The sequence below is a fragment of the Micropterus salmoides genome, unplaced genomic scaffold (assembly GCF_014851395.1).
Source record: "Micropterus salmoides isolate LMB-PRFRI ecotype aquatic unplaced genomic scaffold, ASM1485139v1 Ms_hic_scaffold_8, whole genome shotgun sequence".
Taxonomy (NCBI): Eukaryota; Metazoa; Chordata; class Actinopteri; order Centrarchiformes; family Centrarchidae; genus Micropterus; species Micropterus salmoides.
This window is the reverse complement of record NW_024044570.1, coordinates 24479894-24507232: the sequence shown is the minus strand read 5'-3', so window position 1 is coordinate 24507232 and position 27339 is coordinate 24479894. Positions and strand designations below refer to the sequence as shown.

Genomic DNA, 27339 nt, shown 5'->3' with positions numbered 1-27339 from the left:
TTCAGGGCGCGATTATCTATGATTGACAGGTCGTTATCATGGCGACCTGTCAATCAGGCTAGAGCCGACTCGTAGCCACAGCACTGTGTAAATTTAACAAGCGCAGCTGAAAAAGCTTATTAGGAGTTGGCTGTTCACTTTCTCTGGTGAGTACATTTAGTTTTAAGACTGTTGTTCGCTAGACAAAATTATCAGCCCTATTAAAATGACAGTTAATGTGAGTTACAGTTGCACCTAGCTAAGCAAGCTAGCTAGCTCTGCACACGGCCGTTAGCTCCGCCGTATCCTCACTTCCGGAACTTCCTGGTTCCAAAAACTCGACATCGGCCAAACTCGAGGCTTCAAAACGGTAGTCCACAAACCAATGGGTGACGTCACGATGACTACGTCCATTTCTGATGTATGGTAGGACCGTAACAGGAGGCGCAAGACCCTTCTGATTGCCAAATAGATCTGACAAACAAGGATGACAACAGAATTAATTTGTAACTGCATGATTCTTTAAAACGGGTCAGATGCGCTGTATAATTAAGCCACATTTTAATCACTGTCTTCACGATTAGCTAATCGCGTTTTTTCAAATCGCAATTTGATTAATCATTTAGCCCTACTAAACACTTAACACAAATGTTTACAATCAGAAGTTAAATGTTATCTTTGAAATGATATGTGCAGGTTGAGCAGCTGTGTTAGATAGTTAACTGTGTTCACATCAGAGTACAATTAGACCAGCAACAGTGGTGGGTGTGACGCGGCGTGCCACTGCGCCTGAAGGCACCTCCATATTTGCATATTCAGAGATTTTGGAATTTTTGATGAGGACGGAGGAGTAATCCTTTTCAGTAGTTACTGAGCATGTTTTTGTGGAAAAATACATTTTAGATCAAATATTATTCGATGCAGTGTTATTTTTATTTATGTACTAAACTTACATAATATTAACCAAGAAGTTTGTCCTTTGCTTGATTAGTCAAAGTTCGAGAAATGAGATGAAAGAAATTGCTACAGCCGAAAAGTATGGCCAAAAAAAGTATTTTCAAAGTCCAACCACCTCCATGCCAGTGAGCAATTTAATCTCATGACGTAGATTGCAAGGCTGGTGGTGCATGTGATTTACCTCCTGCAGTTTGTTCACTAATTTTTAACTTCAGTCACGAATTTTTCAAGAGCTATTGCTTGTCTTGCTACTTTAGCACATGAGCAGACAAGTTGTTTTGATAGTTTTTTGCAAAGTGAGTGACTTAGCATACTTGATATTTTCTGCTTATCATGTATCTCACACCCCTACTTGTCATGAGCAGATAAAGACAACCAGGCTGATTCACCAAAAAGAATTAAGAGTCCAAGGACATCTAATAAGTGTTTAGCACAAGGAGAGAGTAATTAATTCTCAACAGGATACAGCATTGGTCAGCTCTTACATGGGGCATCAGCCCAAAGCCCCTGCATGCATCTGGAGAGGAACAATGGACCACAAGCATGTCCTCTCTATAGGCTAAAGCAGGATTAGTCACCACCTATGCAGCAGATAGCGAGACAATTGTTTGGCTTCGGGATTTAGCAGTTACTGTTTAATGAAATAAGGGCACTGGCTGGAGAGTGGAAGCCTAGTCTTGTACAAAACATACTCTTCTATAGCATCTCACAGTAGTTTGTTGTTACAGGGATCCCACACCTTCCTAAACATCAAATTCAATGACTTTTCAATGACTTTCCAGGCCCAATTACCTCAAATTCAAGGACCCAACATAGCACAGTCTGAGACATGGATCAAGGTTAATTACTGTTACAATACTGAGAATTTTTATAATGAGACCTAGTAGGCTTTACAGAAGCTCACAGACAACAATTAAAAGAGAGAGAGAGACATGTGAACACATCTCAACTGTGCTGTGTCACGTTGCCTATTTACTAACGTTAAGAAAAAAGAACATACACTTTCAAAGATGTTCAAGGCCTTCATTTCCCCCTTCAAATACACAAACTTTCATGGATATTAAGGATCCATGGGAACCATTAATAGAAATGTCGCAAAGTATTGAGAACTAGCCTTAAGTAATAATATATTATGTTTCCTTTGTATGTGTTGGAGCCAATTTTTGTGTTTAATTCTTTTATAATTTAGATGATTTAATTTGAGAATAGTCATTTGGATTTATTAATTGTTTATTAATTTAGCTGTTAACCTTGCTGATTAACTTAGATTTTGGTCATCTGTGGAAAGAGGAAGAGATGTATCTGAAGAGGTCCTTTTTGTCTGAACCTACAGGCAGACACTAACGAGAGAGGACTGACACAATCTTTGACCTCATGTTTAGTTTGACAGCCTTTTTGTTGTTCATTTTGTTTTAAATAAATAATCAAAGGAAAGTAGCGACTCAAGCCTTATATTTTTGATCATTTAAACATGTGAGTCAGATGTAGAGCCCTGTAACCTGGCACAGCAGTTAAATAAAAAATGGTAAATTGAAAATGGACAAGACAGTATGCAACATTAATGGTACACATCTACATTAGGCTGAGTTAACTGTAAAATACTGAACTGAAAATAAAAAAGTTTACACACTGCTTTAATGGCCTAAAAAAATGACAAATGTCATTGGCTTTTCATTCTTCTTCATGTAATGCTTTTCTGAAAACAAGGATAATGTGGCAACATCACAACACAATTATCTCGGAGTGTGTGTTACACGTCAGACGTCATTTTTGTTTTTCTGCACTGGATCTACCTTCTTGGACTCACATCAAACACAGTGCTGTCAACATGCCTGAATAAATGGAGGTTCCCTAACCTCCAATAGCGTATGGCATTATCACAGACATTGAGGGATAACAGTGATTTCAGAGAACAGACTATTTCCTCAAAACCCCCTCCTTTCTGCATAGAAATATCAAACTAAATATATTCAAGTACAATACCAACTCTATAAAGGATACAAGGATAATGTGGTAACGGTCACAGCGATACAGCGGCTGTGTTTCTTTAGTTACCATTTAATTTTTGCCTACAGCTATGCTGTCAGTGCTCAGTTATACGTCACTGGTGAGACAGTGACCTCCTGCCCTGCCAGCATTAAGTGTTTCCCAGCATTTGTGAGATTCAGATGAAAAAGGCGTTGATAACGATATAAATTTTAAAATGTCAGTGAGTTTATTTCTGGTTTCATTACAAAATCAAAGCTTTTTTCTACTAGGATGCAGCCACCCAGCCAATAGCAGGCATCTCCAAGGGAGGGGCACAGACAAACCCTCTTAAAAGCCTTGGCCTTGTTAAAGAGGCTGCATTATTGATGCATTGGTGGGGTGAAATAGTACCAGAGCGAGACAGAGAGATAGAGAGACAAAAATAGAACATCAGCTTGAAGAGACAAACTAATGCGTCAGAAAGCAACTAAGATTTTCAGATGATGTAGACGATGAAACATCGGAATGGACGATGTCATCGGGTACGCGTCGTACTATGTGCATGTGTTCTTGCACAGACTCACTCGGTAACAAAATTGGTAGACTATTAGCGTTACAGGTTGCGGTAAATATTTTACGCACGGACCAGGTAAAGCAACAGTGAACACACAGAGTGCAGATGTTGGATTCAGTTGTTTGATAGGCTGCGTCATTAATAAGCAGACGTGCGGCTCACCTGCTGCCGTGACAATGGATCGTGGGTGGAAATATACAGAAAAAAGACGTGTTCTCAGTATTTTAGGCGACTTTATAAAACATACTGCTGATGGAGAAAATAGAGCACACGGGGGGGGGGAGAGAGACAGAGAGAGGCGGGCAAGCCGGGGTGTTTACCTGAGTGTGAGTGAGTCAGAGTGTGGGGAGAAGAGAATCCCAAGGCAGGTTCAAAGCATACTTCAAAACAATAATAAGAATGTTTGTGGTCATTACAACCTGCTTTCATAGAATGGGGTATAATGTGAATGTTTTTTGCTGGGGGGCGGGGGTTTTCAATCACGATGCCGACTCAACGTCGTGATGTCTGTCAGCCATACGCTCTTAGCTATAGTTTGTGGCTTGCCAAAGCAAAATGTAAACTCAAAACATTAATAACCTTACCTCTCTTCTGATAGGAACTGCATAAAAGTAGTGGCCGTGTATGTTTGTAACAGACAACTCAGCTGTCAGATCAGGTAATTATTCCCTGCAGCTATTTCTGTGTTCGTAGGTATGGACACACAAAGGTTAATGGAAACACAAAGGCTACGTTCACACTGCAGGCCTTAATGTTCAATTCTGATTTATTGGATCCGATTTTTTTTTATTGTTTTTTGACTGTTTACATTATTTTTTTAATGTGGCTCAAATCAGACTCCAGTGTGAACTGGCAATGGTCTTAAAGTTACCCGCATGCGCAAAAGAATATACTTCACACACAGCACGTTGTCGTAAGGAAGTAAACATAGAGGCCACAGAGGTTAGCATCTACGGTTTTATTTTTAAGTTGATTTAAGGTTGACGAAAGGGAATCCACGAGCTAATGATAATGAGGACGAGGAAGAGGAAAGAAAGCCACACTTTTTATTACGGCTTTTTGTGGAGCAATGGCTGCTACTTCTGCACGGAGGTGTGTTTATATGCAAATCCCATGAATTCCAATCTGCCTGTCCAGATTCAGGTCGCATTTTAAAAACTCAGACCAGTATCGGATTTGGACCACATATGAAAGATCAGATTCCGTGTGACAAATCTGATTTGGGTCACTTTGGCCTGCAGTCTAAACATATTCAAAGAGGCTTTGCAAACAAAAATGCACACACAGCTCTCTGGCAACATGAGCACAGCACTGATTGGTTCATTAGCCTCTGCCTTATTATTATGTGTTCATTTAGCAGCCTCTCCTTTATCAAATAGGCCTCGCAATGACTGCCTTTGGATCTTTGTAATGGTGGCTGGTCAAATTAGCCTAGCTTGGCTAAACACACACTGGTCTCCCATTAATCTGGGATCACAAATCTCACTGAGCCTATAATCCCTTAGCACTGGATCATTTTTGGCTGTTTATGAGTCCAAATTAAAATGGAGATCGACACAAACGACACAAGGCACTTTCAGAAAAGTTGTTTTGTTGCAGTTTTCTTTTAACCACTTGGCTTGAGCTTTAGAGAAGCAATAGTCCATCTAATCCTCTAAGAGATGACAGTGGCATTTTCAACAGCATCCCAGTCTATTAACATCACCTTGGGATTACCTTCACTGAGAGGAGGAGCTGAGGAGATAGGGAGGAGGAAGGATAAGGAGGAAAACGATGACTAAATTAAGATATAGAAGATGGCACTGTGGGCAAGCTTCTCACATCAAATACAGACAAAAAGAAGTCTTGCTTGACACACAGACATACAAAAATAGACATGAGAATGCACACATAGTATGATCACAGAGACGTATATGCACAACGCCAGCCAGACAAATATCTTTTCATGGGCTTGAATTCCTCATCAATCCCAAGGACGAAGCTTCTCCTGTCAACACGACTATCCCATTAATTCTGAATCCCCACATTCGCCCATCACGGCACAAAACTTAAATGTCAACACTCCCCTGTGTCTCTTTCATCACGCAGTCGAGTGTCACAGAACACACCGGTAAACAGCACACACCCTTCATCCACCACTACGCCGCGGACCCCTTACTGAGCAAACTGGCATTTCCGCAGAGCCAGCCGACGCCGACGCAGATGCAGATGCAGTGAGAGATGCAGACAGTGGCACAGAGGGAAGCTGCCAGTTCTGACCTTATGTTACACCTGTGAGTTTTTTAGTTTGCATCTAGTCACAAGTCACTACATGATAGAAGAAATATTTCTGCAAACAAATGAATCAAACCCAAAAAATACTTTCCTTACATATGGTAAACAGCATTTATAAAGCAGTTAAGGTTTGTAGACGCTAAATGAGCCAGATCATAGACTGTATATAAGAAGTGGGCATAGTCATCGTAACGTCACCTGTTGGTTTGGGTACTGCCGTTTTGAAGCCTCAAGTTTGGCCGGTAGGGCACCGCCATGTTCCGTTTTAGCAACCAGCGGCACCGGACATGACCATATTTGGACGAGATGGTGGAGCTAACGGCCGCGTGTGGAAGCTAGCTAGCTTGCTTAGCTAGGTGCATCTGTAATTCACCTTAACTCTCATTTTAATAGGGCTGATAACTTTATCTAGCAAACAACAGTCTTAAAACTAAATGTACTTACCAGAGAAAGTGAACAGCCAACTCTTAATACGCTTTTTCAACACAGCTGGTTAAATTTACACAGTGCCTTGGTACGAGTCACTCTAGCCTGATTGACAGGTCGCCATGGTAACATCTTGTCAATCATAGATAGTCCTGCCCTGAAGCATACTCTGTTTTATGGTCTATTTTCCTCTAAATGGGACCATAATTTACTAAATGAACATCATGTTGTATTGAAGAAGACATGAAACTAGCGACTGAGACCATAAACTCATTAGGGAAGTTTTTACAGAGCTAATAAATCAGCTGAGAAGTAGGGTCATTTTAGCATTTTTTCTAATGGAACCAGACTTCTTTTTGCAACCAGAAGAGTCGCCCCCTGCTGGCCGTTCAATAGAATGCAGGTTTATGGGACTTTCGCATTGGATTCACGTCTCAGACCGGAAACTTCCCGCTTGAGCCAGATACTTAAATGTCATATGAATTAAGTACATTTAATTTCATAAAAACATTGCTTAAGATGATAGAAATTGAACTATTAATTCTTCTTAGCACAGACAGGCTCATTATGCATGGTGACGAAGATGTACTGTAGCAGAGGGTACGATGAGAGGAGCGAGAGAGAAGGAAGAGAAGTAGCACCCATTTACTCAAACAGTGCCTGGGGAGAGAGAGAGAGAGAGAGAGAGAGAGAGAGCTAAAATGATGGAAGCGGGGAGCGCTGAACAAAAAGGCACAGACTGCCTTTGTCTGTCTTCTAGTCTGTGTATTAGCAAGTAATGAGCTCCTAATTGTGTAGCCAGGCCATCGAGTCACTGCAGGGGTTGAAAAGCAGTGGGAATGAACTATAGCTGCCAAAAACACCAGGGCAAAAGACAGCAATAAAGGGACAGAAAGAGAGAGCACAAGGTGAGTGGGAGAAGGAACAAAGGGATGGGAGACAGAGACATTACAATAAGGAGATGGGGGGGGGTAAAGGGGGAATGAGGGCACTACAATGGAAATTATTTATTTCAACAGAATGCAGATGAGGGAAGAGTGCCCGTGGCCCCTGTCGTTTTCACTACATCTGTCTCTTTTTTTCTCTATAATATAATATCTACTCATCCGAATGGTAATGAGTCACAATCGTAATAAGTCAAATGGAGGGCCTTAGTTTAAAAGGTACAGGGTGCCTGAATAGTTCTCAACATGGCCGCTGATGTTGTAACTAAAGGTCATTCCAATAAGATTCCAGTCTATGTGCTATCTGTAAAAGGCCAACTTAGACAGAGACGCAGCGTGACAGGAAAAGACATGAACGGTGATGAGAAAGGTCACAAGAGTACTAGGTGACCAATTGTTTTCCAACTGGTGATTACAGTCAGGGCAATGAGTTCACAGCATGGGGATTTCTCACTTTCTGATACTCTCTGAGAAGCTTTTCTCTCTCTCTGCTGTGTAGACGTGTGGGAGATGTTAATTTGTGTGTTTTTCTGTGCATTCATGTGTTTTACTGCGTGTACTTTAGCAGGTGTGCACGCAGCATTTGTTCACCTAAATCTATCTCAACATCACAGTGTCGATGGCCCCCCTCGTGTCTCCTGGTTGCCACTTAATTCATCTTCGCTGGTGAGCCTGCATCATCTGGCTTCACCTCCCCTCTGAGCGATCGGCTGCATTACTCCGACCCGTAATTCTGTTATATTCACTCACGCAGAGCCCCAGACTTCTAAGTTATCATGCTAATGGCTAAAAAGCACACTCACACTGCGTCGAGATAAAGCTTCTTACGCTCATAGGGTTCATGTTATGGAAGCTGACAATTTCCTCCTCTCTGCATCACATCTGTGCTCCTGCTGCTCCATGTCACATGCAAACTCACGCCCCGAGCTGCAGTACCGTGACACCTCTATGGCTTCCCCTGGGACAATATCACCATCTACTCTGACATTCTTCCACTTGCTATTGTTTCTGGTGGCCTTTGCTCCTTTGCAAAGCAAGAGATAATGCAAAAAGCAGTGCTTTAGTGGCTTGTTGACCAGGTGAATGAACGTGCATCAATGATTGATGCACGTTCATCTGCACCAGCGATTAGCGCCATCCACCTCATTTCTCTTCACCGCAGCTACCATCTGTGCTAATGGAATGAGGGGTGGTGGTTGTGTGGAGGCGGAGGTGGCTGGTCTTACAAAGACACTCAAAGTGCTCTGCACGGCACCGGTAAAGACACCAAGCCAAATGATAAGAAATGGCCCCCTCTGAAAGCAATGCTTGTTTGGGTTTGGTTTTAGGAGGGTTTATTTGCTTTCATGCGAGTTTGAGGTGAGTTAATTGGGTTTGGTTCAAGACCCACACTGGTACTGATACTAACTACTGGTACTAACTAACCTGCAAAAGGGTCAGTTACAAGCAACACTTCAAGGTCTTATGATGTAAGATGTGGTTATGCATACGCGTGTGTGACCATATCACACAAAACTGCGCAGTGTGCACAGTTTTGTGTAACTTTTGTGTGTAACTTGTATTTGTGTGTTTACACTTGTCTGTTTCCATAAATGTGTGTGTGTGTGTGTGTGTGTGTGTGTGTGTGTGTGTCTGCCTGCAAGTGCAGTGAAGAATGTGTGATTGGCTGCAGAGGTCAGTCAAGGAGGAATCTATCATAATTCATCATAATCAGCTGCTGCGCCGTTCCCTCAGGACAGATGAACTCCTGACCCATGGCGGACACGGTGGAGATGAGAATCACATGAGGGTGAAATACGATGTTTACCAGCTTGACTGGTTTCTGTGGAAGACTTTTTAAAATCTATCGGGGGCTGCGTGAACAACATAAGCAGGTCAAGGCATCTACAAAAGCATGTGGTCATTAAGTGAGCATATCAGTTTTTTTGCACACTTTTCCCAGCCGATGCACATTTATCATTTTTGGATGTCACTTTGGAAACTTCATCAGGAAGATGACCTGTTCAATGTTGGACTAATGGAGTGATGGACATGCCATTATCTGTGCATTAATGTTAAATATTATATGTGCAATTTGGCATTTTCGTTTTAGTATAATTAATCAGCACATACAGGAATTAAAACAAATAACTTTGCACGCCGCTTTTGATTAATGGCAGTCACCGTCAGGACATCAAAAGTCTTGGACTGTCATTACACAAGTCTCCAGAGTGCACTAACCTTTTAAGTATATTAATACAAAGCTCCATCCAAGTCTTTGAAAATCCCTCCAATTCTTCATTAAGTATCTGGAGTCATTAGGCACAGAACGGCCAGGCTGACATGTCGTCCTGGGCATAAAAGAAATTAGTCAAATCTTAGCCCTGCAGTTTCTCATTAGAGCAGGCTGTACTGAGACAGACTCAATTACCATCTCTGACACACCAGACCCTGGCAAGACTAATGGCTGTGGCCCAATAATGACCTAAGCCTGGCCTGAACTTACTGCCCTCTCTCCCACTCCACAACGAACACACCTCCACTTTCATTTTCCCTCCCATGCCTCTCTTCTGCTCTCCCCAGTTCAAAATATCAGAGGATAAAAATGGGTTTCTGGCTTCTAATCCTGGGGGCCAAGAACCGCCTTTTGTCTTTGGTATTCATTGAACAAGTGAAAAGAATTCATCGTGTGGCTGCTGCCAAGCCATGGTTGACAGGGAAGCAGCATTAAGGCAATTAACATGGGCTTTGCGTTTGATTTTGGCTGGCGAGACTGCCTCTGTAAACAGCGGGCGGGATCAGGTGATTAGTTCCTGTGTAGATGAGTGCCTCGCTTCCCATGGTCCCTGTCCAAGAGAGGATTACCCTTTGTACATACTGCGCATAGACATTGCACCTTATACACACACAAACACACATATACTCTGACTCAAATGATCTCTACTCGATAAGAAAGAGAACGAGCATAGGGAATCAAAGAGCGTGCGCACTTGAAACAAGCTGCTGACAGCTAAAGGGGTTAAGCCATGTTTGGGACATGACATAGGTGGAGTCATGTCTCCTCCAGCTTCATCTTCACTTCACCTCTCCTTCTTTAAACAGACAGGGAAATTATCCCTGCCTGCCTCGACCCTTTTATCATCCATTTAACACAGAGACTAATTCTTTGGATTCAGATCCATTTAATGAGCAGGTTTTCAAGTATGTCATAATGGGAAATTCAATATCAATATCAAGGGGTCCTAAGTCAAAGCCCTGAAATTAATAGTGACAAACAGGCAATTATTTCAAGTCAGCCGTATTGAGATTGATCTTATTTGTTCATTTATGCACTCGCCTGGAGAAGTAGCCTCAAGTACATAATAGCTTTTAAGTCCCTAGATTGGAATTTCACCTGAGAGGCTGCTAAATCAAACGTGTGTCCGTGTGAGTGAGCGCGCAATAATTGGTGAAGAGAGTTCCATTGGCGCTGTCAACAAAATGTCAATCCGGCGCGAAAAGAAGGACGGGTCACGTCTCTCCCTTGTACTTTTTGCTTTTGGATAGGGGTGGATAGAGAGTAACTGGGGTTTTAGCTGTCTTCTACTCTCTTCCATCATGCCTGGCCAAATACTTGTGCTCTCAGAATAAGGTTCTTGAAACAAGACACAAAATGGCATGTAAAAGTCTCTGTGGCACAAATACGGCATGCGATCTCCACACATGGCAAAGAATCTGTCAGATTACTATCAATAACACATACAGCTTTAATGTGTTCAGAGGGGGAAAGAAAACTCAGTGCAGTCTGTGCAAACCACTGAAATTTCACACTATACGGCACCTCAGTTATAATTATGAGTTTCACTTCAGCAAATGACTTCTCGCATCAGTCTCGGCGTTAGAGTTTGCCTCTGACCTATTGAGCAATCCTAAATCACTGCAATGTGTAATAGAAGGAGAAAACTGTTTCACTAAAGGTCTCTATAATCCTAAAGATGAATCTAATCCTGCAGATAAATACATTAGCAACGCTGTGATTCTTAAGCAGGTTTCACCTACAACACTTTTGAGAGATTTGGCATATTTAGCACACAGGACATTGAATGCTTACGTGATTGCACTTGGCACACAAAAAAAGAGAAACGAGTAAAACAAATGGGTGTGTGATTGCAATCAAAAGACCGTGTCTAGCCAAAATAACCTTTTACTTATGAAGAGACATTTGGAAAATTGCATCTAATTACAGCATCCAAAGCTGGTGGATGAAGCTGGGCCACTCACTGGAATGATGAGACTGCCAGAGCTGTATCAAAATTACAAAACAGTTATGCATGAGGCTAAATGTCCACACCAATGTTTTTGTGCAGCATAATCATCACCACAGGTATTTGGGAGCTGATATATACAATCTCCCGATGCAGACAAAGAAGGACTGGGCATCAATGGAAATAAAGTAGGGCTGGACGATTTTACCTAAAATCAAAATTAATTTTCCATTCCATTATCCAAATGTTAATTAATAAGGTAATGTTGACGTGCACAATACAGAGACATGGTTCCTGAATTATGACCGATGCTACTAAAATTTCACTTAATTGTAATATTTGATATAAACAATAACGTGCAGAACAAATGCACACTGTGTGAGCACAGTAAATCACGCAGCTAGCTTCCTCTCCTCATTCATCAAAGGACATCTACATGACAGGTGCTGTTATAAGAGCAGCAGAGTTAGGTCTTTGAACTGCAGCGCAATGGGTTTGCATAGCAAGTGAGTGGACTAGCAAATGAGGGAGAGCGAGTGGCAGAAAGTGACTGAAAGCGAGCAAGTAATAAGTTGTCAGTCTGGCAGTAAATGTACAGTGTAGGTCACAATGTGTCCATTATTAAAAGTCTGTCGGTTGTTTCCACAACTGCTGGAAAGTGAAGGCGGTTAGAGCTAGCCACCATTTCCCTGTGCTTCAGACTCCGGTCTGATGGCTGAGCAGGACTGCACGGGGCAGAGTCACATGACGACACATGCAGTGTTTCAAGGGGAAAGTAGCCTACATGATCACACAATATTACCAGGATTAAATAACCAAAATAACCAACATGGGGAAATAACGTCGGTTAGATGTTCTGAATTTTGGTTTCGATTATTTTTTATTATTTTTATTTTATTTAATTAATATTCCAGCCCTAAAATAAACATGATAAAAATACAATATAAGTGTAGAAAATATTACGATTTCAGCAGCATCTCCTTTTAAATAGTCACCAAAGACCAATCCCCCTATTCCCTTAATGGACACATTATCCTTTGTAGCTGATTTAGACTGAAAACATGAGAGATCCTTTATTTTGCCTCACCAAATGATAAATTGAGTGGTCTTAATGTTTGCTTAGTGCTTCTTTGAGTTGAGTAGAACACGTTGAGTCCATTTTCAAGGCCATAATCGTCTCTCAAGGGACAAATCAAAGCCATTTGAAGATCCAAATGAATAAAACCACACCCACGCCACGTATATTTTCACCCAGGTCGACAAACAAACAGGGGATCAGCTGCCCTGATGTTTCCTGTGTTTCTCCCTGGGTTTTTGTTGACCTTTAAGGTACCGTTTGTTTGGTTTGACAGAGGGATGCTGGAATTTCAGTCCAAAATAGCCTGTCAGTGTCCACACTGCATGCCACAGTGGCTGTGAGACAGTACAGCAAATGACTGCTGATCACAGGGGACAGCAGGGGAGCCAGCTGTCAGCCTGCCAGGGTCCGTTCTCTGTCTGACAGCAGGCAAAGCAACACAGGGGACACATACAGCGGGTCATTCTCCCCTCAGAGGGGGCACCGTGGATGACCATAAAAGTGGGGAAACCAAGGTGATTGGCCAGGGCTACAGAACACAGAATCCATAACTCTATCCCATTGCAAAGTTCAGATCCTCCAAAGTCTACATTTCTACATCACAACAGATCAACAACGTCAAGGTCAAACATTTCTAAAGGCTCAAAATATTGGACAAGACTCAAAAATAGACAGACAGCAATCCAGCTAGCTGCTGACAGCTCAGCTCCAGTCAGATAAAACGACTGTAGACAACTGTTTTAATTAGAAATATTAACATCAATCCAACTTCATCAGCTAGCAAGACTGTGTAATTACAGTCCACTGTGAGAGTCTTGTTCTAGGACCTGCATAACAACCTTCCTCCAACTATAAAGTAAAACAACAAATTGAACAATTAAGTGTTCAATTAGCTTAATTATATAGGTAGAATCTGAGTATATTAAAAAGCTTAACTTCCCCCAGGGTGCACAAATAACAACTTTTATCCATTGTGATATTTTAACAACAATAAAGAAGAATGGGCGTGGCGATTAGCTATCACGTTCATCGTACACTGTCTTTCAGTGGATCCAGCGGCCACAGTCTGCCCGCACCTTATAACCCTCTTCAATATTTTTTAAGCATTTGAAAGAATATACAGTTATAAGTTATTGACATTTAATTTGTATTGAAACAAAATGTTGGTGATGCACATAATATGGTGAGGACATACACCATGAGGACACTGAAGACACCAACATGGCGAGGCTGTCAGGCTGATGATACATCCCACAAACCTTCACTTGTGGGCAGATCAGTCATGCAGTTTACTGCTTACCTCCATTGTTGCTGCAGTTTATATTCACAAATAAAACGGATCAGTGCAGAAACTACATCTGAAACTGCATCTTAGCAGTAAATTCACTTAATTTACATGAAATACACGAGAAAAGTCAGATGTGATTGGTTATCATTGCGATTCTCCAGCCCTTTCAGTCACAGTTCATTTAAATGCTTCCTTCTGCTCTGCCTGGTCATTCCTTGCTGCTTTGCAAAGAGACTGAATGAGATGCTGCAGCTCCACCTATCTCACTGTGTACAGTGAATCTCTACCCTAAAGGATTATTCTAAACCATAAAACAATGGGATATCAATTATGGAGAGAGAGGCTGTTTCAGTTGATAAGAGGGGTATGACTTCTGGAAAAAGAATGGGGCTTTTAAGTTCATCCACCTTTTCTCCTGTAAAACTGAAAACAGTGGGGTGGAGAGTTGACCATTTTCTTCCTTTACAACAGTCCACTGGCTGTCCTCTCTCTGCTGTGCTCTCTCAAACAGTGTGTGTGAAATGTGTGTATGTGCACATCTGTATGTGTTGCAAAATACACTGAGAGAGTACAGCAGTCTTAAAAACTACTTGGGCTTTACTTTAAAACAAACTTGTCAGTACATCTCAAGTTACCCTTCAGGTCTGGCACTGTAGACAGTTAAAATCAATATCTAGCACCACCATGGTTTCCTCCAGTATACCCCCCCCCCATCTACAGCTACAGAGCTGTAGTAGAGTGTGTCAAGCTTCAAGGTCCTTTGCTTCCTCATTTCTGATGATCTCATCTGGTCCCTAAACTCCTCCACCCTGGTCACCCTATCGAGCCTTAAAAAAAAAGTTCCCCTGTGTCCATGGATCCTGTTGACTTCTACCGCTGTACCGCTGAGAGCATACTCACAGACTGCATCTCAGTGTGGTATGGCAACTGCTACGCATCAGACTGTAAAACACTACTGCAGGTGGTGAAAACTGCCCAACGGATCACCGGCACACCAGTTACCCACCATAGAAACAGATCTCACAAAAAAAACATCATCAAAGATGCCTCCCATCCTAATCGTGGACTTTTCACTTTCTTCCCATCCAGCAAGCGTTACAGGAACCTAAGCTCACGCACCAGCAAGCTCAGGAAAATCTTCTTCCCTGAGGCTGTGACCCTGCTGAACTCCACACATTAAATCTAATTGAACCTTTACATTCATACTGCACTTCTCACAGTACTTTAATGTCCTATGTTTGCACAGACTGATCCCCTCAACTGTTTAATAATGTTACTGCACATATATCCAACTTTGTATACATTGTTATACTCAACCTACATACTTAACGAAATGCATAGTTTCTGTTCATTCTATGTACATACAACCTTATATTTGCACTCCATTCTCTAATAATATAACATTTGTATATTAAAACTCCTGTACAGTACTGAGTAAACACAAGGTGAAAAGCAAGAGTACATAAGTCAACAGAATCCAATGGCTAGTATTCTCAAAACTAGAGCACGACTGATAAATTGGCATGCAGATATTATTGGCTGATATAAGCTAATTGCAGATCAATCCGTAACTGCGTTTATAACACTTGATAAATCACAATTAAAAAAGAAACAGAGAGACGAAGACAGAGACGAAGACAGAGACGAAGACAGAGACGAAGACAGAGACGAAGACAGATCCTTCGATCGCTTTATGAGTGTTGTAAATACATAGTTTGTCCATAAGAGGGCACTCTGCAACTCCAGTGAAGGCAACACCACAAATTCACAAAAAAAAAAAACAGCAATAAGCTGATTTTAAAGTGCATATGTGATGTTATCTTGGTGAGGTCTCATAACTACACAAAACAAATGTTAGGGATAACCTTTATGTTATGTGTTTCTGAAAAGAAGGAAATATATGAATATCGTCTGATATATCAGAATCTCAGATTTTAAAATCCTCAAAACTCGAGATCGGTATTGCTCTTAAAAACAAATAACTCTCTTCAGTAAATAAGCAGATTTCTCCAAGGCTGATGTTTGATCTTGGCATCCAAGGACGTGGTGGATCAATATAAGGCAACCATCAATGATTAACAAAGCTTCTGCACCACTGCATGGCAAATTAGTTCAGATCAATCCAAAATCAATATATAATGAGCTGTCTTCTAACTTTTTTCAGTACATTTTACTCCTCTTTGTTTCTCTTTGTCTCCTCTAATCCATATATCCCAGGGTTCATGAAAAATTTTGCATCATTACAGATCAAAGATGCTCAAAGCAAATGGACATGGAACCTGCGTCCCACGAGGAAAGAAATACAATGTGATTCATACCTAATGGTCAAAGATCCTGACACATACAAATGTGCTTCATTTGTCGTAGCCATAAAACATACATACATACATGTGTACTTCCGTTTGACTGATAAATGCTGAAACAGAATCCACACAATATGTGCTTGCAGTAATTAAAGCTCCAAGGTCTGAAATGTGACTCCAGTCATGTGGCTTTGTTTAACAACTCTGGGAACTAAAGCCTCACTGGCCTCCTTAATCCCAGGCCTTCTCTGTGTGACTATGGCTGGAAGCATATCAACCATGTCAGCCAGCGCAAAAACACAACAACTCTTTCTCTCTCTATTTCCTGTTCCAAAGACACGCAAAGATAAGCACAGACACACAGCGGTTTATTGGGCCAACTGGCCTGTCTCTGGGAAGCCACAGTGCCGAAACACAAAGCACAATAAGCAGGAGACAGTGTGATTCTGTCTCCCTGTTTAGTGGGAGGAATGACCCGAATAGTCTGTCTTTGGTTATGAATGAAAATATCCCACCACTTGGCCTGTGTGTGTGTGTGAACTGGTAACACAGAGCAGGTAATGGAGCGCACATTTATGTTGATTGAGGAGATGCTTAAGTATGGCTATGTCAGTCGGCTAACTGAGCCATTTTAGAGGCAGGAGTGTGCATGGTATGGTCTTTTTCACTCACGAGACACTCAGAGATTAGCTTTGATAGTCATTTTGCAGATTATACTGTGCAGCTGTGTTCGGTAGGCAGGTGAATTGAAACTGAACTGTTCCCCTCTGTGAGCATAACAGCAACATGTAAAGCATCACGGTTTCCTCCAAAATTCCTCACTGAAGCAAGACATGTGCTTTCAGAGCTCTGTGAGCTTTTCATTCTAGATGAATGGTAGAAAATAGTCATAAGAGGGTGTTAATAAAAAATGAACAAGTCATTTTAAAGCTTAAACATATGAAAGTTCAAACCTCCTCCTGCATTTTAGTCGTGCATATAAATAAAGGGGAAAGATTCTCATTGCCACTACGTATTCATACGCACACATCCAGTAAGAGCAGAAAGTGACAGACAAGAACAAGAATAGCTGACGGCTTGCAGGGAGCAATGATCTGAAATAAACTCAGCAAAAAAAGAAACGTCCCTTTTTCAGGACTGTGTATTTCAACAATAATGTTATAAAAATCCAAACAACTTTACAGATCTTCATTGTAAAGGGTTTAAACAATGTTTTCCATGCATGTTCAATTTACCATAATCAATTAATTAACATGCACCTGTGGAATGGTCATTAAGACCTTAACAGCTTACAGAGAGTAGGCACTTAAGGTCACAGTTCTAAAAACGCAGGACACTAAAGAGACTTGTCTACCGACTGTGAAAAACACCCAAAGAAAGATGCCCAGGGTCCCTGCTCATCTGCGTGAACGTGCATTAGGCATGCTGCAGGGAAGCATGAGGACTGCTGATGTGGCCAGGGCAATAAATTGCCATGTCCGCACTGTGAGACGCCTACGACAGCGCTACAGGGAGACAGGAAGGACAGCTGATCATCCTCGCAGTGGAAGACTACGTGTAACAACACCTGCACAGGATCGGTATATCCGAATATCACACCTGCGTGACAGGTACAGGATGGCCACAACAACTGCCCGAGTCACACCAGGAACACACAATCCCTCCATCAGTGCTCAGACTGTCCGCAATAGGCTGAGAGAGGCTGGACTGAGGGCTTGTAGGCCTGTTGTAAGGCAGGTCCTTACCAGACATCACCAGCACCAACGCCGCCTATGGGCACAAACCCACCTTCGCTGGACCAGACAGGAATGGCAAAAAGTGCTCTTCACTGATGAGTCACAGTTTTGTCTCACCAGGGGTGATGGACGGATTTGTGTTTATCGTCGAAGGAATGAGCGTTACACCGAGGCCTGTACTCTGGAGCGGGATCGATTTGGAGGTGGGGGGTCCGTCATGGTCTGGGGCGGTATATCACATCACCATCGGACTGAGCTTGTTGTCATTGCAGGCAATCTCAATGCCTTGCGGTACAGGGAAGACATCCTCCTCCCTCATGTGGTACCCTTTATGCATGCTCATCCGGAGATGATCCTCCAGCAGGACAATGCCACCAGCCATACTGCTCGTTCTGTGCGTGAGTTTCTGCATGACAGCAATGTCAGTGTTCTGCCATGGCCAGCGAAGAGCCCGGATCTCAATCCCATTGAGCACGTCTGGGACCTGTTGGATCGCAGGGTGAGGGCTAGGGCCATTCCCCCCAGAAATGTCCAGGAACTTGCAAGTACCTTGGTGGAAGAGTGGGGTAACATCTCACAGCAAGAACTGACAAATCTGGTCCAGTCCATGAGGAGGAGATGCACTGCAGTACTTCAAGCAGCTGGTGGCCACACCAGATACTGACTGGCACTTTTGATTTTGAGCCTCCCTTCATTCAGGGACAGATTATTCTCTTTCTGTTAGTCACATGTCTGTGAAACATTTTTCGTTTATGTCTTATGGTGTTGACTCTTTTAGTGTTCATACAAATATTTACACACATTAAGTTTACTGAAAGAAAAAACAGTTGAAAGTCAGAGGACGTTTCTTTTTTTGCTGAGTTTATATCAACTAAAAATTATGTCTAAACAACATCAAGAATGTAGCAGAATGGGTGTGGCAAATTATGTGTTACAGGATAGGCAGCCCTGGGTGCTATAAAGTTGCCATGCATTATATGACAATGCTGATCCTTAACAAGAAATAATCATCCTCAGGTGCAGGGGGAAATATCTGATGCAAAGCTAATTCATCATTTATTGTATGTCAATTTATTTATATCAATTACCCCCGGTGTGTGGCCCGAGCAGACCAGCTTAAATATATTTTCAGGCTGCACACCGCAGTGCAATAGGCTTGCCTTGTTTGTAACTGTATTGCAACATTCCACTGTCATTGGGTCGTGTGGCTAAATCTCATATTACATAATAGCACTGATTTATCTCATGTAGCTTTGAGGCCGACTGCAAGGCTGCAAGGCTAGGAGCGAGTCCAGTCCAGTGCCATGGCAATTATCTACAAAGTCTTCAACCAAAAGATATGAAGTTGTAAAAGAGGGGAAATTAGAAAGCGGGCAGTGCAACCTAGTCAGATATATGTAGCAAATGACCAATATTTTGTATAGGCTAAACTGTGAATGCCATTTTACTTGAAGTTAACTTGGGCCAGTATGTTAAACATCGTGTTTAATATCACAGCCATTCTCTGGTGTAAAGACAGAATTTGCAAGGATCACTTTATATTCCATTAGCCTATTTGTTTAGCCCAACGTTTACTGCGTTGTCATCCATAGATTCCATTCACCATTCGGACACTTCATCTTAGTTATTGCATAGTAAAATGTGTGCAGGAAATGATCTGCACTCACATTATCTGTTTATTCATTCACAGCTGCAATTATGTGTAGGTAGCAAAATATTTAGAGAACACCGAAGCTTGTGCACAAAGTATTAGTCTTATTATTTTTAGCGCAGTGCAATGTTCCCATATCTTCAAATATTATCATTTTAACAGGTATTGCCCAGCCAAGACCCAAATAGATTTTGATATGAAGATTTCAAATTAAATGCAAAATACTGTGAACTGAACACCCAATTTAGACCTAATATTATTAGCTCATAGTGTTAGCTACAATATTAGCCAATATCAATGTCCTGTCAAAGGACAAAGCTGGCTGATAATATCTATGCTCTATTCTAACTTATACATAGGACAGCCAGTTGGCACTTTACGCCTTTTAACCATGCAGCTTTTAGAGCTGATATTCCAATGAGTGACATCAAAGTCTCTGAGTATCTGAGCATCTGAGCTAGAGTCCAAGTCAAGTCTCAAGTCTCACGTGGTTATAACGAATGTTGTATCACCAGCTATGTTCAATCCTGTTTTTTACTTACAGAGCAATTAATGACAGCTTATTAACTTCTGTAAATCAACACCCACCCCAGACTCTTAAACCCAGTGTAACATTAACTAAATAAAATTGTAACGTTATATGGTCAAAGCTGTAACCTGTTTTTCACTTACAGAGCACAACCATGTCAGCCTAATGTAGGATACAATGCGTCTGCAATTGATGACAGCTTTTTAAATACTGTAAGTCAACACACCCCGCAGACTCTTAAACCCAGTGTAACGTTAACTAAATAAAACTGTAACGTTGCATGATCAACAATAAACCTGTAGCCTGTTTTTAACTTACAGAGCACAACCATGTAATGTGCAATACAATCACTAACAGCTTAAACTCCTGAAAGTCAACACAACACCAAACTCTCAAACCAGTGTAATGTTAACTAAATAAAACTGTAACGTTACATGATCAACAATGAACCTGTAACCTGTTTTTCACTTAAAGAGCACAACCATGTAATGTGCAATGCAATCAATGACAGCTTATTAACTACTACTTATGTTAATCGACCACCACAAGTTTGGCAAGTAAATAAACGCTCATTCATCTTTTCATAACGAATGACAGTTGGACCTAACCTCCCATAGGTCATAGCTAAAGCAAGAAGCAAGCTAACGTTAGATGGCCAATGCTGAGCTAAACATGTTTATTAACCTCAGGTTACTAACCTATTTTGCATTCAGCGCTTCTTTGTTTGGTTCCAGTTGTATGAAGTTTTAAAGCCAAAGTTTATGATGAATGGCATAGCAGCTTCCGGTGATTGTTGTCCTCTCGCATGTGTGGCCGCGCATGCGCAGCTTATACTACATATTCCGTAGGCAGGTTATATGTAACGGAGGGAGAGGAGCAAGCTCATCAGACGTTTCCTAAAAATAAACATCTTTCACGAGTCCCACACCTCGAGTCCGACTCGAGTCTGAAGTCTTTTGAGGACGAGCCTCAAGTCGAGTCTGAAGTCACTGCGTGTGCGACTTAAGTCGGATTCGAGTCCGAGTCTCAAACTCAAAATTTACCAAATACCAAACAAGTACATTCACATTTTTTCCATTTATTTTGCCAATTTTTTTTTTATCATTGCATAAATTAAACAGTCAAAATGTGCTTTTTACTCAGGGTTTCTCACAGGATCTGGAGAGAGTATGGTGGGTGGGTCCGAGGCCCAAGAGCATCCGGTAAAGTAAATTACATGTCTATTTACTTTTAATGTACACATGTAATATGTTTTATACTTTCTGTGAATATAATCCAATTAATCTTATTTCCATCCTGTATAGACACCTTATTTTGAAAAACGTTGTCACGAGTACCCTTGCGCTAAATTCATCAAGTCCGACCCAATTTGATAAATAATGTTATATGTGGTTCTCGTATCGCGCAACATGAAGACTTCATAGCCTCTCTTCAGGTAGGACTCTCATACTGCAACACTTGTCTTTGTAAAGAGAGAAAATGACAGGATATGGGCCCGTGTCCACCAAAGCTGCTCTTCTGAAAACACCCAGCACGGACCGCTAGCGGGCGTTTTTGGAGGCGCAGCGTTTTTTCCGACTGCTTCGGTTGCTATGATACATAAAATCCGTGAAAGTGATGTTGCAAGTAGTTCTAACTAACTTCACTGGATGTAAAAAATGTCAACACAGAGTAGAGTACTTGCTCTGGCCCTTTTGTGGCCGAGGAAACATCTCGGCGAGTACCACCGTTTGGACCAAGAGCTGAGGCTGGACAAAGCCCGGTTCCAGGATAGTGACCGTTGCTACGGTGCGGTGTTTGTCCCGTCCCTCCTGCACTGTGATTGGACGGCTGGGTAAAAAGTGACAGTGACGAGTGCACGCTCAGTGCCTCGTCACGCTGCCGGCATTTTTACAAGCTTGTAAAAATGCAGCACTCCCTTTGCAATGGATTGTAAAAAGATGCTGGCGTGAGAAAACAACGCCTTGGTGGACACAGGCCCTACAGTCGCTAACCTGCCTGTCAGCTCGCACTAGTCAGTTTCAGTGGATTTACCATAAAGGCTTGAATACATGTGCACTCCAAATTTAGGAGCGGCTAGCTTAATAGCCTTCTCAGAAACGAGTGACAGAAACACTCAAAGCGGGTCACACCGTTTGTTCTAAGAAGTCAGCCACAGATGGAGTGGATGTGCTAGGAGAAAATTCAGCAGAACAGTGTCTGCAAACGACAGTGACGCTTTAAAATGCTTCCACACTGCCGACATGTCAACGTAATTGTTCTGTAAAATTTATTCGGTCTTCTTACATATTAGGTCAAACACCAAAAGTGCTTTTTTTGGATGATTAATTTCGGTGGCCGAACATTTGGTGCATAAAGCACAATTTGTTTATTCAAAGCTGACAACACATTGGACAACAAACCACAGTAATATTCTGGAGTAGATCAATCATGTGTATAGGCTCCTTTGCTCCAACAGAGCAAACTAGGGTGGGGTTTGGCAGCCCACACTAAATCTCTGTTCCACAACTAATACACATTAACTAAGTATATATTTCCAGTGTTCAAAAACAAGTGTTCAATTTTAAAGGTTTTTTTTTACGCGGAGTACAAATGTCTTTTTAAGCATATCCTCAAACTAAAACTGCAGCACTGGGCCTTTCTAACAGCAGACACATTGACTCATAGTAGGAAAAGCACAGGTGTTACCAATAATATTAACGATGGCTCTGTTGTATTCAAGTGTCCCTGTAATACCAGGACAGTGTAACAAGTGAACCGGCATGCAAAATACCAGGACTCTGAAACCTAAGCAGCTATATGGAATTCAGCCATCATTAACTTTATTGTTATACCTGCTCTTTTCCTCCTGTGGCATGTAAAAATGTCTTCCACAAACACCTAAAGTACAGAAAGCATCTCAGTGGTTGTTTTTTTTTGAAACACCAATTTAATGCACCTGAAATACCAGTTTAGTGCATTGGATGCACTCAATATGTTGTGACTATAAGTTCTTGCTCAAACCATTGTGAGAAAAAAAGTGGCATCAAGTTTTTGCTTACACTCCATAAAATGCCCCATTATAGACAGGAAAAGTAACTCTTAAATGTTTACACTTGGTATCTAATTGATGAACTAACTTTCCCCATGTAGGAGGATTACGTATTTTAAAGTTTACCCCACATGCATGTACGTGTACATCAATATTAAATGGGTATCATCAGGAGGAATTCCAACTCACCTAAACTTGATTTGCAGAGCAGCAGAGTTCACTCATGCTGAGCCTGAGATCATTTTTGATAAAGCATGTGCAGGTAGTTACTTTAAGTGTAAAAGATCAACACATTTTCTTTTCTCCATTAATTATATAGTCCCTTACCTTATCATCATGATCATACATAGGCTTCTTTGAGGCAGTTTGCCTTTGAATCACTGATTACCACAGACCTGTTTCACATTATGAATTCACTGCAGACCATCACTGAAATGGACACTTTTCACCACACTGTAATGACCAGTGGATAGATGTCACCAGAGACTTTGATGTCACTCATTGGAATATCAGCTCTAAAAGCTGCATGGTTAAAAGGCGTAAAGTGCCAACTGGCTGTCCTATGTATAAACTCCTGCACAAGTGTCCTCCACAGGGCCCCAGCTGTCATGGCGGGGCTGGAGAACAGATTGACTTGTCAACACTGCCCTGTCAACAACCTCTCGGTCACAACATAACCCGGAGGAGCCTATAACCCTATCTCAGTAAAACACACAGTAGATGGATATTACACGGAGGGTGTCTGTAGCAAATTCTCACTCAGAAGTGAAGGGGACATGCACCCAGTGCAATGCATTCGATGTGCACAAACAATTCTGAAACCGCTGCCCCGGCTGCTAAAACTCCCATTTTCCAGACAAAAAAAAACGTTCAGTCGATGGAAATGGAAAGTCGGGTAGCTTCTTTTCATAGAGGCTGCGCCAGTAAGTTTCAGCAAACTCGTCGAAGCAAAAAAAATAAAAATACTCTGCCGCACAGCGAGCACTTCAAAAGATTTTACAATGCACCCCCCCCCCCCTCTAACCCACCCGTACACTGAAGCTTGTCGGCGCCGTGACAACAACATTAGTTTTCGTGTGCTATAAAAAACTTACCAACAGTTCTTGAGCCTGACCCCGAACCAAGCAGAAGGTACCAGATCCACATCATACGGTCTCCTTTTCCCCCGGCCTGACCCTTGCTATCTTGCCCCGCCGCGGGGCCAAAAACTGAGGGGGGCAAAGAAGAAAAACTTATCCGATACAGCTACTTTTCAATGTGGCCTCTTTTATTTCTTCCGGCAAAATTAGCGGTGCACTGGGCGTGAGACAGGTGGGTTCGCGTTGGGACAGAAGTAAGAGTGGGAAAGTACACAAGCAGAGCTGGAAGGGGTTTCGTCGTGGCGGCAGGCAGGCTGGGGTCGGTCGCAGTCTCGTGTGTTTGGTGCCGAGAGAGGCGGAGTCGGAGGCAGAGAGCCGGCGAGCGGAGGTCGGCCACTCCGGGACAGCGGTTCCCAAACTGCGGGCTAGGGACCGCTAATGGCCCCCATTAGCAAAACCGGGAGTTGTGTCATTGTATAAGGTGACCAGATTTCTGAAATGAAAACCGGGGACATTTTTGGATTGGTGGTCAGTATGTCATTAAAAAATACATTATGTATTATATGAAAATAAAAAGGGAGGACAATTTCAGTTTTACAGTCTGTCAAATATAACTCTTCTGAATGAAATCAGGTCATTTTTAGACAGAAACTACCTTTCAGTCAATAGAGGCTGCAATCACTTTCGGGCAAGTAGAGAACTGTATTTTATGTGTTGTTTTGGCCATTTAAAGGTATTTTAAGAGGTAAAAAGCACTAGGTGAGTTATAATCTGTCAAATATAACCCTCATGAATATAATCAAGTAATAGAAATACTGAAATAACCTTTCAGTCAGTAAGTAGATGCAGCAATCACTTTCTTGCAAGTAGAATACTGCATTTTATGTGTTGTTTTGGCCATTTAAAGGTATTTCAACAGGTAAAATGGACTGGATTTATTGGTACACAGTCAGTTAAATAATGTAAGGATAATTGCAAGAGAGATCATGTTTATTTTATATATAACTCAGCAGTAAGTCATGTTGATTATAGGTTACATTCCGTTTTCCAAATATAAACAAGGATATTAGACATAGGCCTACCAAACACATATTCCATCGGCAACATCAGGCTTCTATTATTGCCTAAAATCACGTAAATGTCATGCCTGGTTACCTATAAACATCAAACACTTATTTGGCTACATTTGTGATTATTCAGTAAAAAGAAACGTTAAAGTATCACAAAGACAAACCTTTGCTATTACCACGGACATAAAGTGATGTTTATTTGCACGTTATGTCAAAAAGCAGCTGGAGTCGTAGAGACTAGGCGATACAACTTTAACTTGCTGCGTGCGCTCCCGCGGAGGGCAATTGCTTTTCGGCGGACAATCAGTTTTTGGCACAACACCTGTATGCTCTGCTGTCCAGTCTTTCTGGCCATGTAAAATCCGATTTCAGGTGTGTTAACACCTTATATAGTCTACGTAGTGTGATTAACACACAGTTAAAAACGGGGCCATTTCCGGGGACAGCTCCAGACGTTAGCTAATAGCTCTGCTAACGTACATGTATTCAACAGGGACGGCACGACTGAAAATAAAATGGGGACGGTATAGTTAGGACAAAATAACATCCAGCTACAATATGAGTGTCAGAGCTTAATACCCAGCAAGCAATTTCACGGTTAAAAGACGTCTAATAGACGTCTAAACAGAGCTCAAGTTAACAGATGTCTAACCATAGCCCAAGAATAGACCAAAATACACAGCTTATAAAGGACTACATATCTACCTCTAATAGACAACAGAATAGTGGCTAATGGATTTTTTTTGGTTGGTTGGTTCTCACAAATGGTAATCTGTCCAAACAAATTAAATATAAAGATTTTATTAAGAAAAAGGATTACAACGTAGACAACTTAAGATAATACAACATGATGAAAATATAAAGGAATTATTGCTAAAATATTATAAATACAAAACAGTTCATATATATATATGAAAATACAAACAATTTTAACACATAATAAAAACATAAATAATGAAAAAATAAATTGGTTGGCTAACGTTACATCCAAATCTAGATCATCTACGCTGCTACTTGATGCAGCAAGAGCATCAGATGGGTCTCTCGGTTGGCGCCAGTCTCTTGGGTAAATTGGATCCCTAACTGTTGAATATGTAAGAATATGAATATAAATAAACATTATATTTTGACTATGTTCACTGTTTTCCCATAAGACGTGACTACTATCATCAAATGATTTTAAATGAAAACATATAGTATATTTCTAATTATCATTCTAATGAAGGTTTAAAAAAAAATCATTTATAACGGTTTTTTTTCTTTTTAATTTAAAAGTATTTATTACTGACCCATTTATCTCTATGGAAAATATAAAGATACTTGAACAGGACACATGTTTTAGCCATGTTGCATTAGAACAACCAAATAGAGAAAGTTGCTTTTATTCTCTATTATCTGAGAGAGCTATGTGCTGTGAATGTAAGTGTTCTGTTCTGAATATTTATTGTTTGCTTTGCTGACTGTATGCTGGAGAATTTGCAATAAATATTTAGTGTCAAAAGTCAAAAACTCATATTTTCATATCATAATGATCTAGTGAGTAAAATATGTGTGGCTTTCATTACAAATTATAACAGGTAAGGTTGCACATGTTTTATGTTCACACCCTCTGAATTCAGATAATATAGAGTAAGGGCACGAGGAAACCCGTGGGTATCATGGAGTAACGTTACAGTAACGTTAAGTTACACTTGCATGCAGCATGTTAAGCTAACCACAACGTGTCTTACTCTAACGTTACCCGCTGAAATGTCACGGTTCCTACTCGTTAACATATAATGTAGATAAATAATGAAGTCATGTCAAACAAAGACACAAATACTTACAAGACCAAAGTTAATGTCTTTTCGCTTCCAGTGTTTGCACTAAACTCTCGCCCGTTGCTCGCTGAAAGGCCGAATTCGTAACGTATCCCTCGTTTAAAAATGGCGGATGTGTTTATCGCGAGATCTGGCAACTCTGATGTATACTAACTTTGAAGTCTCGCGTTGCGAGGAGTCATGTGTCAGTAGGGCTACAGCTGCCATCTAGCGGTTGAAAATTTTTTTTTAAATTAAAATGAAAGTTAATGTTGTGAACGTTAGAGCGAAAATAAAGATGATTTAAATGTTTCAAACGTTTACTTGCATTTGATGACATTATATCACGCACCTCAACAGCTGCATGGGTGAAAACTACATGTAACCAATTTGGTCTGAAACAGGGCTACAGCCAAGCCGTTGATTTTAG

The 27339-nt window shown here is 41.3% G+C and overlaps 1 protein-coding gene across 3 annotated transcripts in view; it reads right to left on the bottom strand.

The window, feature by feature from the left end:
• ldlrad3 (low density lipoprotein receptor class A domain containing 3) overlaps positions 1-24454 on the bottom strand; it is an 88323-nt gene extending 63869 nt beyond the window's left edge. The window contains exons 1-2 of one of the 3 annotated variants that reach the window (XM_038705471.1): positions 24056-24454; positions 9343-9452 (exon numbers count right to left, since the gene is read on the bottom strand). In XM_038705471.1, the coding sequence (XP_038561399.1) occupies positions 9343-9403 (61 nt within the window). In that variant the 5' untranslated portion in view covers positions 9404-9452; positions 24056-24454. The remainder of the gene's footprint in view (positions 1-9342; positions 9453-24055) is intronic. The other 2 variants (XM_038705470.1, XM_038705472.1) reach the window with 2 other exon arrangements.
• Between the last annotated feature and the right edge of the window lie 2885 nt (positions 24455-27339).